Here is a 14,712-nt window from a genome sequence, read left to right on the forward strand (position 1 = left end):
GTTTGTGCTGCAAAAAGAACAAAGGGAAATGCTGTAGTTCACCACCCACAGACTCCCACTGCAGCAGGAGCAGTGCAGGGTGGTCAAGCATTCAGGGAGCTTTATCCTGTCCCATGTCCTGCCCTCAGTGCCAGTCCCATCCTAGCCATGCTTTCCATCCAGTCCTTGTGCCCCAGTGCCATACTCTGTCCCTGCTACTGACCTTCCTGCTTTTGTCCCGTCACTTCCTGTTCTTCGTAGTGAACTGATCACGTCCAAAGCACCTCTAAGAAACAGCAACAGCAAAACCTTTGCTTCCTCTACTGTATCATCATATTCTGCTCCTTCCCAGATCTGCGATGCTAAGGCAAGCACACAGGATGTGTTGCACAGGCCTTAACACTGCTTTGTTCTGCATGATTCACTAGTCAAGAACATTAGCAATTTACAGAAGATTTAATTTACCATGCCTAGTTATTTGGCACAAAGTCATTCTGTCATGTCAGAAAACTGACTGGGAATCTGACTGTTTCTTGCATTGGATTGTTTTGTATTTATTTCAGGGAATGTTTTCCTCTGTTTTTCCTGGAAATAAGCTTCATAATAATGAAAAACTAGAACTTTAATCTGTGATTTACAAACGCTTCATTACAATTCTATATATATGCTTATTTTAAAAATATTATTGATGCTTTTTTCATTTAGAAATTCTTTGAAAACCTCAACCCTATGGGGAAGATACCAGAAAAAGAGTTTACAGATTATCTGTTCAACAAGTCATTAGAAATTGAACCTCGAAACTGCAAGCAACCGCCTAGATTTGTAAGTCTTGTCCTGCAAATTAAACAGTTAAAATTCACTAGCCACTATGAAAAAGAATACCTGTCAATAAGCCGTATATGTTTCCTTTAGAATTCTGTATCATGGGATGATTTTCCAGCAAAACTTGATTTAGAAATATTCTTGTTTCAGATGAAAATTTTTTTCTGCAGCCTAAAATACTGTCATACCAATTTGTGTTTCCAACCATACAGTTATCTGATAAAATGTGTGGTAACTTTTCTTATTTCACAGCATGAAGAAACATTGATATTAATTGAAATACTTTTTTATACATCATTAATGTGTTTTCTTGAAGTAGAAGTTAATTTCCATTTTTCTTTTGTCTAAATATTTTGCATTGTTGCAAAAATTGAATTGACAAGGTGCAACCTTCTTGCTGAACAAAACAGTTCAATTCAAGGCAGTAGAATTTTGGTTTTTAAAAAAAAACAGCTACTGGACCTCTGGGTTCTTTATTAAGCAGAAAGATCCCTCTCTATAACACTTGTCTTTTATACAATGTAATTGTACTGCAGAGTAGCTAGGGACATCTCTGGTTTTTGGGAGAGCTATAAATCATTTTAGCAATCTCCTGTTAGAGGAATGAGTAAGATGATAAATGTGACAGAAATTACTGTTGCAAAAACGCTGCTTACAGTAATAGCTTTAAAATATTTTCTAAAAATAGATATCCACGCTGCCAGTCCTGGGCAGCTGGGCATGAATTCTTTGTAGTTCGTGATTTCCAAACCAGACATTCTTATTGGAATTTCAGGAAAGTCCAGTTCTGGGTACTGTAATGTGGTGGAGTCATGCATACCACCATAGGATGGGAACATAATTTATCTTCAAAATTGGCTTTGATCTGTGTCATGTTACACCTGAGTCTAATGAGTCTTGTTTCACTCACCCCAGTGATGTGTGCATGTAAGAATTTTGTCCTCACTAACCCAGAGGATGTAGTCAACGGGCATCTGAATGTGTCCTCAATCCTGAATACATGTAGGGCCCTGGTGTCCTTGTGAGGTACAAGCACAAAGCTCATCTTACAGTGCTGTTATGAGGCTCTTCTGCAGGCCTATGGGGGCACTTGACATTACTGTCCCCCTGAAGGTTGTGAGCTGCTCTTCCCTGTGTTCTGTCCCAGTTGGCATGCATCTGAAATGTGACTCTTCATAACTGTGGAAAAAAATAAAATTATTAAAATGGAAAAAAAGATTTATTAAGCTGCATCCATAACTTTTCAGTAAACTCCTGCTGTATAGTTAACAACAGGCTGTATCTCAAGTCAACTGTAGAAAGGCTGTACTACTTTTTAAGGTAGTACTTTTAAAAATATCTCATAAAGACTTGGCAACTTTGCTATCTGAAATGTTAGCAGTACTAACCAGCTTTACTATCTCCAGCCTAGAAAAACAACCTACCCCCTGAAGTCTCCTGGGATAAGGCCCAACACTGGCAGACACAGCTCCACTTCTAGCACCTTGAGAAGTCATCCACTGCCACTTGAAAAGGAACCAAGTAAGATAAGCTTCAGTAGAATCACTGAGGCAGAGCATGAATCAACAGTATCAGCACCAACTTCACCAAACACACCGTCTACGCCACCAGTGTCTGCTTCTTCAGAGTTCAGTGTGTTTTTAGACATTGACCTCAACAGTTCTTATGGTAAATGTGCAATATGCTTTAATAATGGTTGTTACTGTGCCTCAGGCTTTCAAAATGTATTGGTGTGTATGCCAGCCCTTTACAAAAAAAGTTGACAAACTTAGTTGTGGACTGTGAAGTTCTTGTGTCAGTGTTTCATGTCCTGTGGTTTACTGCTTTACCATGTATGGCACATCCATGGCAAGAGAAGGTGCTGAGGAGCAGGCATCCACACCAGTGCATGTTTCAGGAGTGGTCCTGTGGGCTGATGACATGCTAGCGATTCTGATTTAATTTCCTTTGAAGGGAATCCGGTCTTGTGTGTTTTGAGATGTGAACTGAAGTGCCAGAAGTGGGGATGGTCAGGGCACTCCCTCCAAAATGCAGTCTTGATTTAAGAAATTACACTATTAGTTCAGATCCACCAATACACTCCCAAGCTTTGCTTGTAGCTGTGAGCAGCTCCTTAGTCTTGAAAGCATACATTATGTGATGTAGTGCAGCTCTTCTGTATGGAAAGTCTTTAATTGATTTTTCCTTTAACAGGAAACAACAGCATCTTTGCTCCCGTCAGTTTGCCACAGTCGAGTGAGTACCATAATTCTGTTAAATGTTTCATTTCACTCTGCTTTTCCTGGTTTCAGGATAACTGAATGGGAATTAAAATCTGAAATCTGGGGTGAAAATATGGGCTGTATTCATTAGGGATCTGAGGATTTTTTTATACAGGTTTTAGATCCAATATCCAGTAAAGATGTAAAGTCTAAAAACAGTCTGGGTTCATTCTGTTTTATTTTTCCCCAGGCTCTAGCATGATTTTGGTTCTATTTTGAATGCCCTCAATGATTTTATTTTTTTTTTTACCTAATGCTACAAATGAAGCAGCACAATAATTTCATACTGCCACTCAGTGAAAATAACTGTGCTGTTGCTTGGAAAGATGAGGTACTTTTTGTACCAACCACAGCAATGAGGGATATCCTGTATTCATCTGTTTTTAGCTTCTCGTTTTACTCCCTTATTACATGGACACATAGACTTTTTCAGAATATTAGAATTTCAAACTGGAGAGCACAGGTGCCCAATGTGTTGATACAGAGCTCTGTGCACTTCAGAGAGAAAAGCAAAGGCGTGACAAGTAACAAATACAGGCTGGGAGGTTGTGTTGTTGCTTAACTTTGAGGAATTTTTTTTCCCCTCTGTAAAAAGGAGGGACTAAAAATGTCCTAAAATCCTGTAAGAGTTAATGCCATCTGCTCTGTTCAGTGTGTAATTCTCCTGCTTTAGAAGTGTTGCAGACCTGTTAATGAAGCGTCTGAGTTTCTGAATTTGAACGTGTATCCATACGGCAGAGAGAACAAACCTTCCACTCCAAAGTGGCCTGTGGGCAAACTGCAGGCACGGTGGTGAACAGGGTAGATTCTGAAATGTAGGGAGGATTGCAGAGAAAGTTATTCAAGTGCTCACTCAGAGTTCACTTTATTTTTCTGACCTTTAGCGTTGCCTGCTAAATGTCGATGTGTATCTTTGATACTGGAAATAGGAGACCACTTTGTGAGGTGCATATCTGATGAAAGAAATTAAGGGAAATTTCATCCAGCTGAAGTTAATGGTTCATGTTGCTGTTGAGCACAAAGATCAGCTTATTTCAGTTGCTTCTAGTTTGGCTCAGTATTGTAGCATATGTTCCTCAGATACTGCACAAGCACTAAAATATCTGCTCTTCTCTCTCCAGAGACTTTCTTCAGCTCATGGGGTAGCTTTCCTAAACTAAGTGATGAGCCTCAAAACCCTCCTCCACTTCCTCCACGAAAAAAGCTGGATCAGGATGCTTCTAATGCTAAGGTATTTCTGTCCTATATTGAGTAACTTTGAGAATAAATCAGGGGACATCTAGAATCACAGAATCATTTAGGTTAGAAAAGATCTTTAAGTTCGTATGACCTTAAGTGTCCAGACAGGCTGTGGCTGCCCCATCCCTGGAAGTGGTCAAGGCCAGGTTTGGATGGGTTTTGAACAACTTGGTCTCATGGAAGGTATCCCTACCGTGGCAGGGGTTGGAGCTGGAGTAGCTTTAAGGTCCCTTCCAACCCAAACCCTTCTATGAATCTATGATCGACTCCAACCATCTAGCCAACAGGACTTCATTAGTCTAAAAGACATCCAAATGCAGTTGTCTTTAAAGTTTCATATCCAGCCCAAAGGTACAGCTATGCCAGTGTCATGTTTCCGAGAGCACCCATAGCAGATGTCAGGAGAATTCTGCATTTGTCAGAAGATCTGCTCTTTATCTAAACATCTGCATTTCTTCTTTGTAATGTTACAGGGAAGTTTAAAGTCGGATGACGATCCTCCAGCAATTCCACCTCGGCAGCCACCACCTCCAAAGATACAGCCTCGTGCTCCTGCTTACACTAACCCCCTTGACCAGCCACTGCACAGTCCTCCTCCTCCACCCCCCCGGGACCCTCTTCCTGACACTCCGCCACCGGTACCACTCCGGCCTCCTGAACACTTCATCAACTGCCCTCTCAACCTCCAGCCACCGCCAGTGGGACGCTTACACAGAGATCCCGACTGGTTCAGGGAGGCGAGCACAGGCCCCAGCTCTCCCGGCACTCCTCCCAGCACACCCTCTCCCAGGGTCCTGCGCCGCTGCTGCGTGATCAGCGCGAGTCACAACAACCTGGTTCACCCGCCTGTGCCCCCCGTCCCACCCCGGCACAATTCAAGCCCTCAGTTACCAAAACTGCCACCAAAGACTTACAAAAGGGAGCTCTCCCACCCTCCTTTGCACAGACTGTCTTTGCTGGAAAATGCAGAAACTCCTCAATGACCTTAGCCACAGTAGTCATTGACACTGGAATAGTATTTGTAAAGTTCCTTTTTATTTATTCAAAAAAGGCAGTGTATTTTAGTACTTATACAAATTACGCTCTTAAAGTGCTGCTGATCAAAAAAAAAAAAAAAAAAGGTTTAAATTGGAAAAATAAGACTACACATGCTCTAGCCTGCGTCTGTTCAACAGCATTACCCTCAGGTGATCAGCAGCATTGCCTTGTTTCACATCCTCAGTGCCGACAGTCATGCCAGTATAAAAAATAGATCTTTTGCACTGTAAACTACACTAAGTGAATGGATAACTGACATCATTTATTTGCACTGAGCCAAAAAAAAAGGTGCGTCTGTGGAATTTCTTCAAATTCGAGCATTAGTGGCCTTTTTTTTTGTTTTAAATTTAAAAAAAGAACAGTGGGATGATGACACAACATGAGGACACACAGTGTTACTGATTTTAAACCTCCGGCCACTTGCCTTCTAACTTTGTGTAAGCTTGGAGGTTAGTGAGTGACAGCTACTGTTCTCGAATATTTTAATGCCATGTCTTAATTGCCATTGATTTGCTGCTGAAGACAAAAAAAAATCCAGGTTGAAGTCTAAATACCAAAATACTCAGTTGGTCTTGATTATTTTGAGAAAGGCTGAACAAGGACTGACTACCCGTCTTGAATTATTGGAAAGGATCCCTAGTACTTAGCATGCATCTTGTTCAGATGTGCCTTTTTGTTTTGGTAGGCGAAGATGTCTTAAGCTAAAGTCTACTGTTTTGAACAAAGCTATATGCCATGTATGTACAATTGTTTATATTGTATATTTACAGATAATGCTAATAACCTGTATAAATTTAAGTGATTTGAGGCCTATAATAGAGTCTGCTACTCCTGCAGTCTTTTATGGCCAGAAGTGTTTCCTCTGGCTTAGGAACAGTCTTGCCTTCCAAACTTAATAACTTCCTTTAAATCTTACTTAACTTAATCGTGAATCCATTTTGGAAATTGGTAGCATTTAAACCAGCAAACACTTAAAGCTTTATTAAAATTTTTAAACTGATAAGTGAATGGAACTTTTATTTGCCAGTTGAACTACTTGGTTGAACTGGTGTGAGAGTGAGTCTGTTTTACTGGTAGTACTGTAGCAGCATTTATGAAGTGGCCAGAAGCCACATTTTATTTACTGGTCTGTGGCCTTTTACTGTGCTTTGTATCAGAGTTCTTAACAAGATTAATAAATCACCCCAGTCTTAATTTTTAAGAGCTTGAGCAGTGTGTGTTCCTTCTAAGGACAAGATTGGGAATTACATTTAGCAACTCTTTGGCAATACAAAATGCCCCCAATTTTTCAGGCTGCTCTTCTCCACTTGGGTGCCCCTCAGTTGGAAGTCGGGCCGTCAGCAAAGCTTCAACGAAGTTGAGCCCAACACACAACAGATCCCTGGGATTTGAATCTTTCCTAACACCTGCAAGCCCATTGGATACCTAGGCCGCTCTAAACGGAGAAGTGGTTCCCATATTTTCGGGCTCCTGACTAGTGGAAGAGCACTGTGGTGGGATCTGCAGCAGTTCAGGCTTCCAAGTCACACTCTGGCTTTTCACTGGCCTGCCTATATTGCTCCCACTGTCTTGGGGATTTTCTGGAAAAGGAGAGGTGTGATATACCTGGAAGGGGTGGTCATTTTCTTCTCCTGGGAAGATGCATTTGCCATCTGCCTCTTGGATAGTCTTCTGCTGCCTCTCCCCTTCATGCTTCTTTCCTGAGGAAGAGAGGAGGGGAAGAATCTATTCATGCAAGCGGCCGAAGGCACTTTATAAAGGAGAGCTGCTTCACTTCACGAAAATAACATTGAGGAAGTCCCAAATTTGAGATGCATGAATGCAGGCAGGAAGCAGACGATGCCTTAATTGTGGCTTTTCCTCTGCAGTAAAACCTCAGCTTGTAACTTTTCTGTAAGTCTTCTATTAGTATCTGGTGGTAAAATTATGTGCAGTGAAGATCCTGCGGGTTTTCCTGCAGGCTGGGCTTAAAGCATCACTACTTACAACTGATCAATAGTGCTGGGACAATAAAGCTCCAGAAGGATAAAGGGAAAGCAGGAACCTCTTAGATTTGATCTCCAATGGGGGCAATAATGTGCAAACATGAGATACTTATGCTAGAAAGCAGCAGCTAAATGTTCCTAGCTTCATTTCCCATGCATGAAACGTGACTCTTACCTTTACAGCGCCAGCTCTGGAATTTACCTAAAGTATGTAAATCACAGGATGATTCATAAAAGGGACCTTGTTTATGGATAGCTTACCACACAATTAAACTGTCCTCCAAGCATAACAGGAGCTGGAAAATAAAGAACCATTCCAAGGCAGGGCAGCAGAAGTGATGCCAGCGGCATGAAATACGGTGGGTACACCAACACACGTTCCCAAAGTAACTGGCTGTGGAAGTGGTCAAATGCAGTCAGATTCTCACCAGTGTGGTTCCAGGGAATGCTGAGAGCAATAAATTAACATTACAGTTGCTATATAATTAGAGGGGTAGATAAAAAGTGTGTGGGGGAAAATGCTAGAGGGGGAAAATATGAAATTGCTGGGTTTGAAGTTGGCTTGTGTGGGAAAAGGCAGTTCCCTCGGAAAAGTGCAGATAAAGAGATGGAATGAAAAAAGAAACCTCTTTCTAGCTGTTTTCAGTGGCCTTGTTTTGAGTTACTGACTTTAGCATTTCCCCCTGCTCTGGAGGCAGACAGATTAACTTCTTTGGGTGCTATGACATAGCTGTAGCAGATCAAAACCAAAAAGGGACAAAAGGAACCACGTTTTGTTTCTTTTCGTTTGGTTGGGGTTGTTTTGGTGTTTTTGGGGGGGAGGTATGTTCTCCACACATTTACTCAATATTCACAAACACCCTGAAGTCTGAATATACAATTTGGAATCCTTAGTGAACACAGTAACTCCTCCCTGCGGGAGCAAGCATTAGTAAGAAATGCTAAGAAGTAATAGTAATAAACATGTCCAAGGAAAAAAAACAGAAGTCTTTACAATTAAAGATGTTGATGCTCTGCCAATTCGTATTCAGCTGCCTTTTTAAAACCTTTCTGGAAGCTTAAGTATTGGATGAGGGTCTACAACCCCCATGAGTTCTGGCAATCCTCTGGCTGGTGGGACTGCATGCTCACAGTGCTTGCAGGCTGCACGTAACAACTTGTGAAGTAGCTTTTGAACCGCTGGGTGTTAATTTTCAGCCAGTTTACACGTGGAAAGTTTTCTTCACAGCATTTTCCACTGGCTGGAGTTTAATCATAGAATGACAGAATGGTTCAGGCTGGAAGGGAGCTTAAAGCTCATCCACTTCCAACCCTGCCACGGTAGGGACACCTTCCACGAGACCAGGCTGCCCGTGTCAGCTTCTCGTCTGATGGGCTGGATCGGGAGGGTCTGACTGGCGGCCAGGCGAGCTCCTGCACGCCGTTTCCAAACGGCGGTTTCTCACCTCTGAGGGAAGCCTGACTGCGTGGCAAGTGAACAGTAGAACTACGTTCTTCTGTCAGACACGGGTAGTGCAGGGTATGCTTTCATGTAGTTAACAGCTTACAGGACGGCGGGGACGGAGGGCAGCGGTTTGCACGTGTGCCATGTAAACTATAGGGACCCGTGCTACCTGAAGGCGCAGCTGCCCGTACGTGCGGAGGGGCAGCGGCTGCGCAGCGCAGAGCCCCTCGCAGGCACCGGGACACCAGGGCTGTGAGGAGGAGCCGCCATTTCTTCGCGCCGCGGCTACGGCGGGAGCGGCGCGCGCGGGACGGCCCCGGGAGGCGGGTCCGCGCCGCCTCAAAGCCGCGGCCATGGCGGGCTTCGTGCGGGAGCTGGAGCGGCGGGGCGGGCCGGCGCTGCGGCTGGAGCAGCGGGCGGCGGGCGGCGTGGGCTGCGTCGTGTGGGACGCCGCGCTGGTGCTCGCCAAGTTCCTGGAGACCGGTGCCTGCCCCCTCGCCCGCCGCCACGTCCTCGAGCTGGGCGCCGGCACCGGCGCCGTTGGCATCATGGCAGCGACGTTGGGGTGAGCGGAGCCAGCCGGGAGCTACGAGCGGCTACGGCCGCTCCGCTCCGGTCCGCGGCCGGCCTGCGCGCGGGCCAGGCAGGGACAGCGCTGGCTGCCGGGAAGGGGCAGGTCCCTCCTGTTTGCCCGCCTCGTAGCCCTCTTGATAGCGTTACCTACGTGAAACCGTATGAATTCTTGCAAAACCAGCGTTATCCTGTGTGTGTGCGCGCTGTGGTGAGGGGCCCGGGGCGTAACCGTGTGCGTGTGTGTGTTAACAGGGCGAATGTGACAGTTACCGACCTTGAGGAGCTGCAGGAGCTGTTGATGGTTAATATAGAGAACAACAAACATCTGGTCACAGGGTCAGTCCGAGCCAAGGTACTGAAATGGTTTGTATGATCCTTTTAACGTTTCTGTTCAGCTTTAACAGCGTGCCTGCTCCTGCTTTGTTAAATTGCCAGATATATTGGAAACACTGCTGTAAAAGGGGAGCTGGGTATAAGAACATAGTAGTAAAGTTCATGTTCAGTCCTGTAGTATCGTGCGTTGCATCATTTCTGAAGCTTGTTTTCACCTTTTTGTTTTCTCTCTACTTTTCAGGGGTGAAGATGTAACAGAATTTCAGCCTCCCCCTGATTATATACTAATGGCTGATTGCATTTACTATGAGGAGGTAAATGAGGAGTTTGCAAAGCCCCTATACAAAACTTCCTTGGGAAGGGCATAGGTTCAGGCTGAGAAGTGTTCAAATCACTATAGTGCTTGCATCTTGATCCCCATGGTTAGAGGAATACATAGAACATGGCTGGAAAAGGCGTTTTTAAGAGATTCAAAGTCATTGGAAATTCACCTGGAGACTTTGCTTAAAAAAAAAAAAGAAAACAATATTTGCGCCTTCCCGCCCCCCCCCTTTTTTTTTTAGCACTGGGAATGAAGTGGTAAGGAAAACATTGTGACTGATAGTTATGAGCTGTTTATTGGTAAATTAAGCTGAAAAGTGCTGTGTCTGCACTGTTTGGGTTCTCCTTATGCTTCCCTTGGGAAGGCAGAAGGAGAAATCATGCTCCAGCTAAGCGGTTATTGTAGTCTGCTCAGCTGGAGCTCTATAGGATGTGCATAGAGAGCTAACAGAAGTTGCAAGAAAAGGGAGAAGACCTAAAGACCACCATGTCCCAGTGCCCTTTCAGTGGTGTTACTGCTGGCTCCCTGCATGTTGGTCCTGTAACGCAGTGGTCTGGATCTGAGCCACGTTTCAAGAACAGTTGAGAAAATTTCCTATATTGAAGCACGCAAAGAAATGGGTATTGTTGTGTGCCTCGAGGAAATACCCACTCAGCAGTGTGGGATGGTTTTGGCTTTGATGCTAGTTCAGTTCTCTTGGTCAGTCTGCGAAACTCCTGTGCAGCCTCCCTTTCTCCTCTGCTTTTCAGCTTGCCCCCATGTTCTTTTTGTCCCAGTTAAAGGACTAAAAATAAGTCCCTGAAAAGCAAAGCTGGAAAGTTCTCTCTTGGGTGAAGATTTTCTCTAGTTAGAGACAGTAAAATGAACTTGAAATCTAAGTGTGAAATACTTAACCTCTCTTGGGCAGTCATTAGAACCATTACTGAAGACACTGAAAGATCTTACTGGCCCCGATACGTGCATCTTGTGCTGTTACGAACAGAGGACTATGGGAAAGAATCCTGAAATTGAGAGAAAATACTTTGAGGTAAGTGTTTTTAACATGTGCTTTTTGAACGTTAGGGAGATAGCTGGGACACAGGAGGTCTTTGTATTAGATAAGCTGAACATCAGTGGCAGTTGCTACATACACAGATTCAGGTTGACTGCACAAAGTAGAGTTTGTAGTGGGAGAGACTCGTTTTTCTTGAGATGGGGTAGGAAATTCAGATGGTGACTTTTGAAGTTATTCTCCAATTTACCAGTAGAAACTTTCTAGATACTTACTGAGCTTTCCTTCCCTTAAAAGATAGCGCTAACCCCTCTTGCCTTACTAATCTTAACTGCATTGATGTTTTTGATCCAGGCAGCTGGACTTGCACAGCTTGTTAAAAGTGTGTCTAGCTCATGAGACCTTCCACATCTGCAAAAGGGCCACCATACTTGAGGCAATACCTGTGGTTGTCTTGATGTTACCAGGGGTTAGTGGGAGCATTAAAAATTAGTCTGGTGAAAATTTGTTTTCTTTTGGCATTTTCCATTGAAAGCAGAGGGAAAAATACAGGTAAAGTGTTCCAGAGTTGCTCAGGAGCTCAGGACTCTGCTAGGCAGTATAGCTGCTCTGTAAGAGATTTTCTCCTCCTGAGAGAACATTAATAAGTGATATAATTCAGTAGTCCAGCTGTATCTTCTGTGCAGGTAAGTAACAGCTGAATCCCTTCTACAGCTGTGGGGATGATGGTCAGTGCAGGATTTAATTCTGCACCTGTGAAGTCTGCAGAAAAGCAGCCCTTGTGCAGGAGCAATGGATTGTACGTAGTAATAATACTACTACAAAAAAAGGGGAAGGGCAAGAATTCCAGGGTGATTTGCATGTGTTACTAACAGCACCTCTTTGATAATCAGCCATGCCTCAAATTCGTGGGACCTGACTGTGAGGAGGGTTGCTATAATTGAGATCAGCTCTGAGGAGGTGCCACTCCCACAATAAACTCAATAGGTGTAGTTGTTTCGGGATGATGGTTGCTTTCTTGTAATTTATTTCATTCCTTAGCTTGCCAGGGTTCAGGCAAGTTAATCTGAGCACACTGCAGAGTTGACACTCGGGTTTTTCAGCCTTTTTTCTCTCCCTCCCCTCCAGTTGAGAATGTTGGCAGAGGCAGGTGCTGTGGTTTGGCTTAGCACTTTGCAGACTGGAGGAAGTAGAATATTTTATCATGAGCTTTTAGATTTTTCTTAAATGTTGCAATGTGTCTGTAGCTTTGAATTGGTGCTGGAATAATTAAACAAGAGTAAATGTGCTGCACCGTGGGAAAATAGCTTGCACTTTTGTGGAGGCCTTCAGTGGAACGGTCTGAGCATAGTGGTTCCAGCCTCTGAAGGCTTCTTGCCCTTGTGCAGGTGTATTGGACTTCTTTAACTGAACGTGCTTAGTTCAAAAGGGCAGTCAGTGTCATCTCAATTGGTTTGTGTGTTCTCTGATAACCAGCTGCTTCAGTTGGACTTTGAGCTGGAAAAAATTCCCCTGGATAAGCACGATGAGGAGTATCGCAGCGAAGACATTCACATCATGAATATCCACAGGAAGCAAATGGTAGGTTTACTTAACTGGCGCAGCGAATGCTGTCAGGAATCCGCAGAGCTGCTGTTTACTTGGCGTAGTGTAAGCGTTCCAGGGGTGAAGCTCTAAACTGACTGTGAAATACCATTAGGGACCCTGTGAAACAGCAGACCAGAACTGTGCTGGGACAAAGGGGCTCCTTTGTTCTGAAACCCAGTGTTCTGCCAGGTGCCAGCCTCTGTCTTCAGAAGGACCATCTTTGAGCTGTGCACTGACTTTCTTCTTTGCTTCAACGCTGTAGTGAGTTGGAATCTCAAAACTGGAGTTTGGAGGCACTGAAGTAATAAAAATATGCCTACTGCTGCTTTTAGTGCAGTGTGCTCTGCTGTAGAGCGTCTCCCCAAAACCAGTCTCTAGAGGTGGTACTTGGCATCTGTCAGTGTTGGTTAGATCTGGTTTTGGTTAATTGATGAAGCAGTTATGCATGAAGAAAATACTTCGCTTGTTATGCTGATACAACGTGTGAGTCCAGTGCTTTAACAAAAATGGGCTGCTTAAAAATCCTTTTTTTTTTTTTTTTTTTTAACATCTCGTCATAGAATATTCCATCATGAGATCTTTGACCACAGTATCTCTCCTCTGGCAGCTGGTAGAGATCTGGAGAGGAGGGTGTAGAATAACACCACAAAGAGACTGTTTCCAGTGTGGTTTGTGACTCATCTACTAAAAACGGCTTCTTGATGGTGGACTTGGTGTGAGACACCAGAAGAAGTGGGCTTATTAGACGAGACCACTGACAGCGCCTTCCAGGAGGACAGATGTGAGCCGCTCAGGTCTGCGGGCTGAGGAAGGCAGAAACAGAACTCAGAGCAGCACTGGGCGTGTGTTCTGGTTACCTCTGCTTGTTGGAGCAGCGGATGGCTTGCCAAGTGCTCACAGAGCGGATCTGAGGACACCGCTCCAAAGTCTCTGCAAGGAGAAAACTGAGCAGGCTCACTCACACAGCCACTCAATAAACCTTTTGCACTTCAGATGGGTTGGATGGTGGTTTCTGTGTCGTGCTAGCGTTGCAGATGTCCTGGGAGTCTCGCTGGGGCTGTCCTGGTGGTGGACACTGCACAGATACAACATGCAGATGGTCTGTGTGCAAGATTGCTCTGCCTTTTGGTCTCATGTGTGCTTTTCTGGTATAAGAATTTGCAGTGTTAAAAGTTTGACACCTTCAAACGATTCTGGTGAGCGGGTTTGTTGTTGCTGCTGTTCCTCACCAAGCTGCCTCCTGTGCAGTCATGGCTTTGAGATTTAATTTCAAAAGAAACCTCACTTCTGCTCTGTAGTGGAAGCGGCTGTGGCTGCTGGCGCCATCCCAAAGCACTGGGAAAGCAGGTCTGCTGTGACAAAGGTGCTGCTCAACATGGATTGTAAACGGCCTGTTACAGTTCCTTATTGTTGCTGTGTAAAGCATGAGTGGTCCCTACTGCAGAGACCTGAGTATTGAAGCTAAATCTGCTGGGTTTTCTCAAAACCTTGGCTGCTGGTGTTTGGGGAGCTTTGTTCGCAGGCACCCCGGTGTTTTCTGGACTCGCCCTGAGCTTGAGCTCCTGTTGTCTCCAGTTCTTGTAAAGTTTGCACTTCATAAAACACTGTCCTGGCTTGCAAAGCACAGCAGTGATGATTAGTGAATGCATGGCAAAGCAAGAGTGCAATTTGTCATAACCGCATGCATTATTTGTTAACTTGTTATGAAAAGAATGTCTTAATTAACCAGTGGCCTGCAGGAAGATATTTACTGGTGTGTTTACACCAGCATGGCTTCCCCAGTGGAAACTGTAGTTCAACAGAGTTGTCCAGAGGTGCACTGTAAGGACAGTGTGAGAACAGTGCTGTTTTCTGGTGGCATTTTCCTGCAGGGCAGCCTCTTTTGCTGACCACAGGCCCCCAGGAGGAGAGAGTAGAGCTGCTCAGCTTGGAGCTGGGGTGGAATCCCAGTGGTGGTGGGGATGATGTGCCAGAGCCCAAAAGGAATGGTATCCCCCTAGGGAGCATGCTGCCCTCCTTGGGGCCCAGTATGATCAGGGGGAACAGCATTACCCGCAGGTTTGGTGCTGGTGAAATAATTGTGTTTTATCTGTGGGTGTGGAATTTCAGCACTTCCTTTTCAGGAGAAAAAAGGGAGG

At 44.5% G+C, this 14,712-nt stretch overlaps 2 protein-coding genes across 2 annotated transcripts in view; both read left to right on the forward strand.

Moving 5' to 3' along the window:
• Nucleotides 1-6,540, forward strand: part of SOS2 (SOS Ras/Rho guanine nucleotide exchange factor 2) — a 57,428-nt gene extending 50,888 nt beyond the window's left edge. The window contains exons 19-23 of the mRNA XM_057408453.1: nt 685-801; nt 2,208-2,469; nt 2,995-3,036; nt 4,184-4,293; nt 4,775-6,540. Of these exons, the coding sequence (XP_057264436.1) occupies nt 685-801; nt 2,208-2,469; nt 2,995-3,036; nt 4,184-4,293; nt 4,775-5,284 (1,041 nt within the window). The 3' untranslated portion in view covers nt 5,285-6,540. The remainder of the gene's footprint in view (nt 1-684; nt 802-2,207; nt 2,470-2,994; nt 3,037-4,183; nt 4,294-4,774) is intronic.
• A 2,542-nt stretch (nt 6,541-9,082) lies between these two features.
• On the forward strand, nt 9,083-13,566 carry VCPKMT (valosin containing protein lysine methyltransferase). Its single transcript, XM_057408464.1, has 6 exons — nt 9,083-9,333; nt 9,594-9,704; nt 9,916-9,988; nt 10,904-11,023; nt 12,464-12,568; nt 13,135-13,566. The coding sequence occupies exons 1-6, from the start codon at nt 9,122-9,124 to the stop codon at nt 13,147-13,149; spliced, it is 636 nt and encodes a 211-aa protein (XP_057264447.1). The 5' UTR covers nt 9,083-9,121; the 3' UTR covers nt 13,150-13,566.
• Nucleotides 13,567-14,712: the final 1,146 nt, after the last annotated feature.

This window comes from Pezoporus wallicus, unplaced genomic scaffold (genome assembly GCF_028554395.1).
Source record: "Pezoporus wallicus isolate ANWC-B61680 ecotype Strahan unplaced genomic scaffold, APGP_CSIRO_Pwel_v1 contig_13350, whole genome shotgun sequence".
NCBI lineage: Eukaryota > Metazoa > Chordata > Aves > Psittaciformes > Psittacidae > Pezoporus > Pezoporus wallicus.

Excerpts from the sequence above, each read along its gene's own strand:
- VCPKMT (XM_057408464.1), top strand. The coding sequence starts at position 9,122 with ATGGCGGGCTTCGTGCGGGAGCTGGAGCGGCGGGGCGGGCCGGCGCTG. Across the intron at positions 9,334-9,593 it reads ATCATGGCAGCGACGTTGGG|GGCGAATGTGACAGTTACCG; the intron begins GTGAGCGGAGCC and ends GTGTGTTAACAG. Across the intron at positions 11,024-12,463 it reads TTGAGAGAAAATACTTTGAG|CTGCTTCAGTTGGACTTTGA; the intron begins GTAAGTGTTTTT and ends TCTGATAACCAG.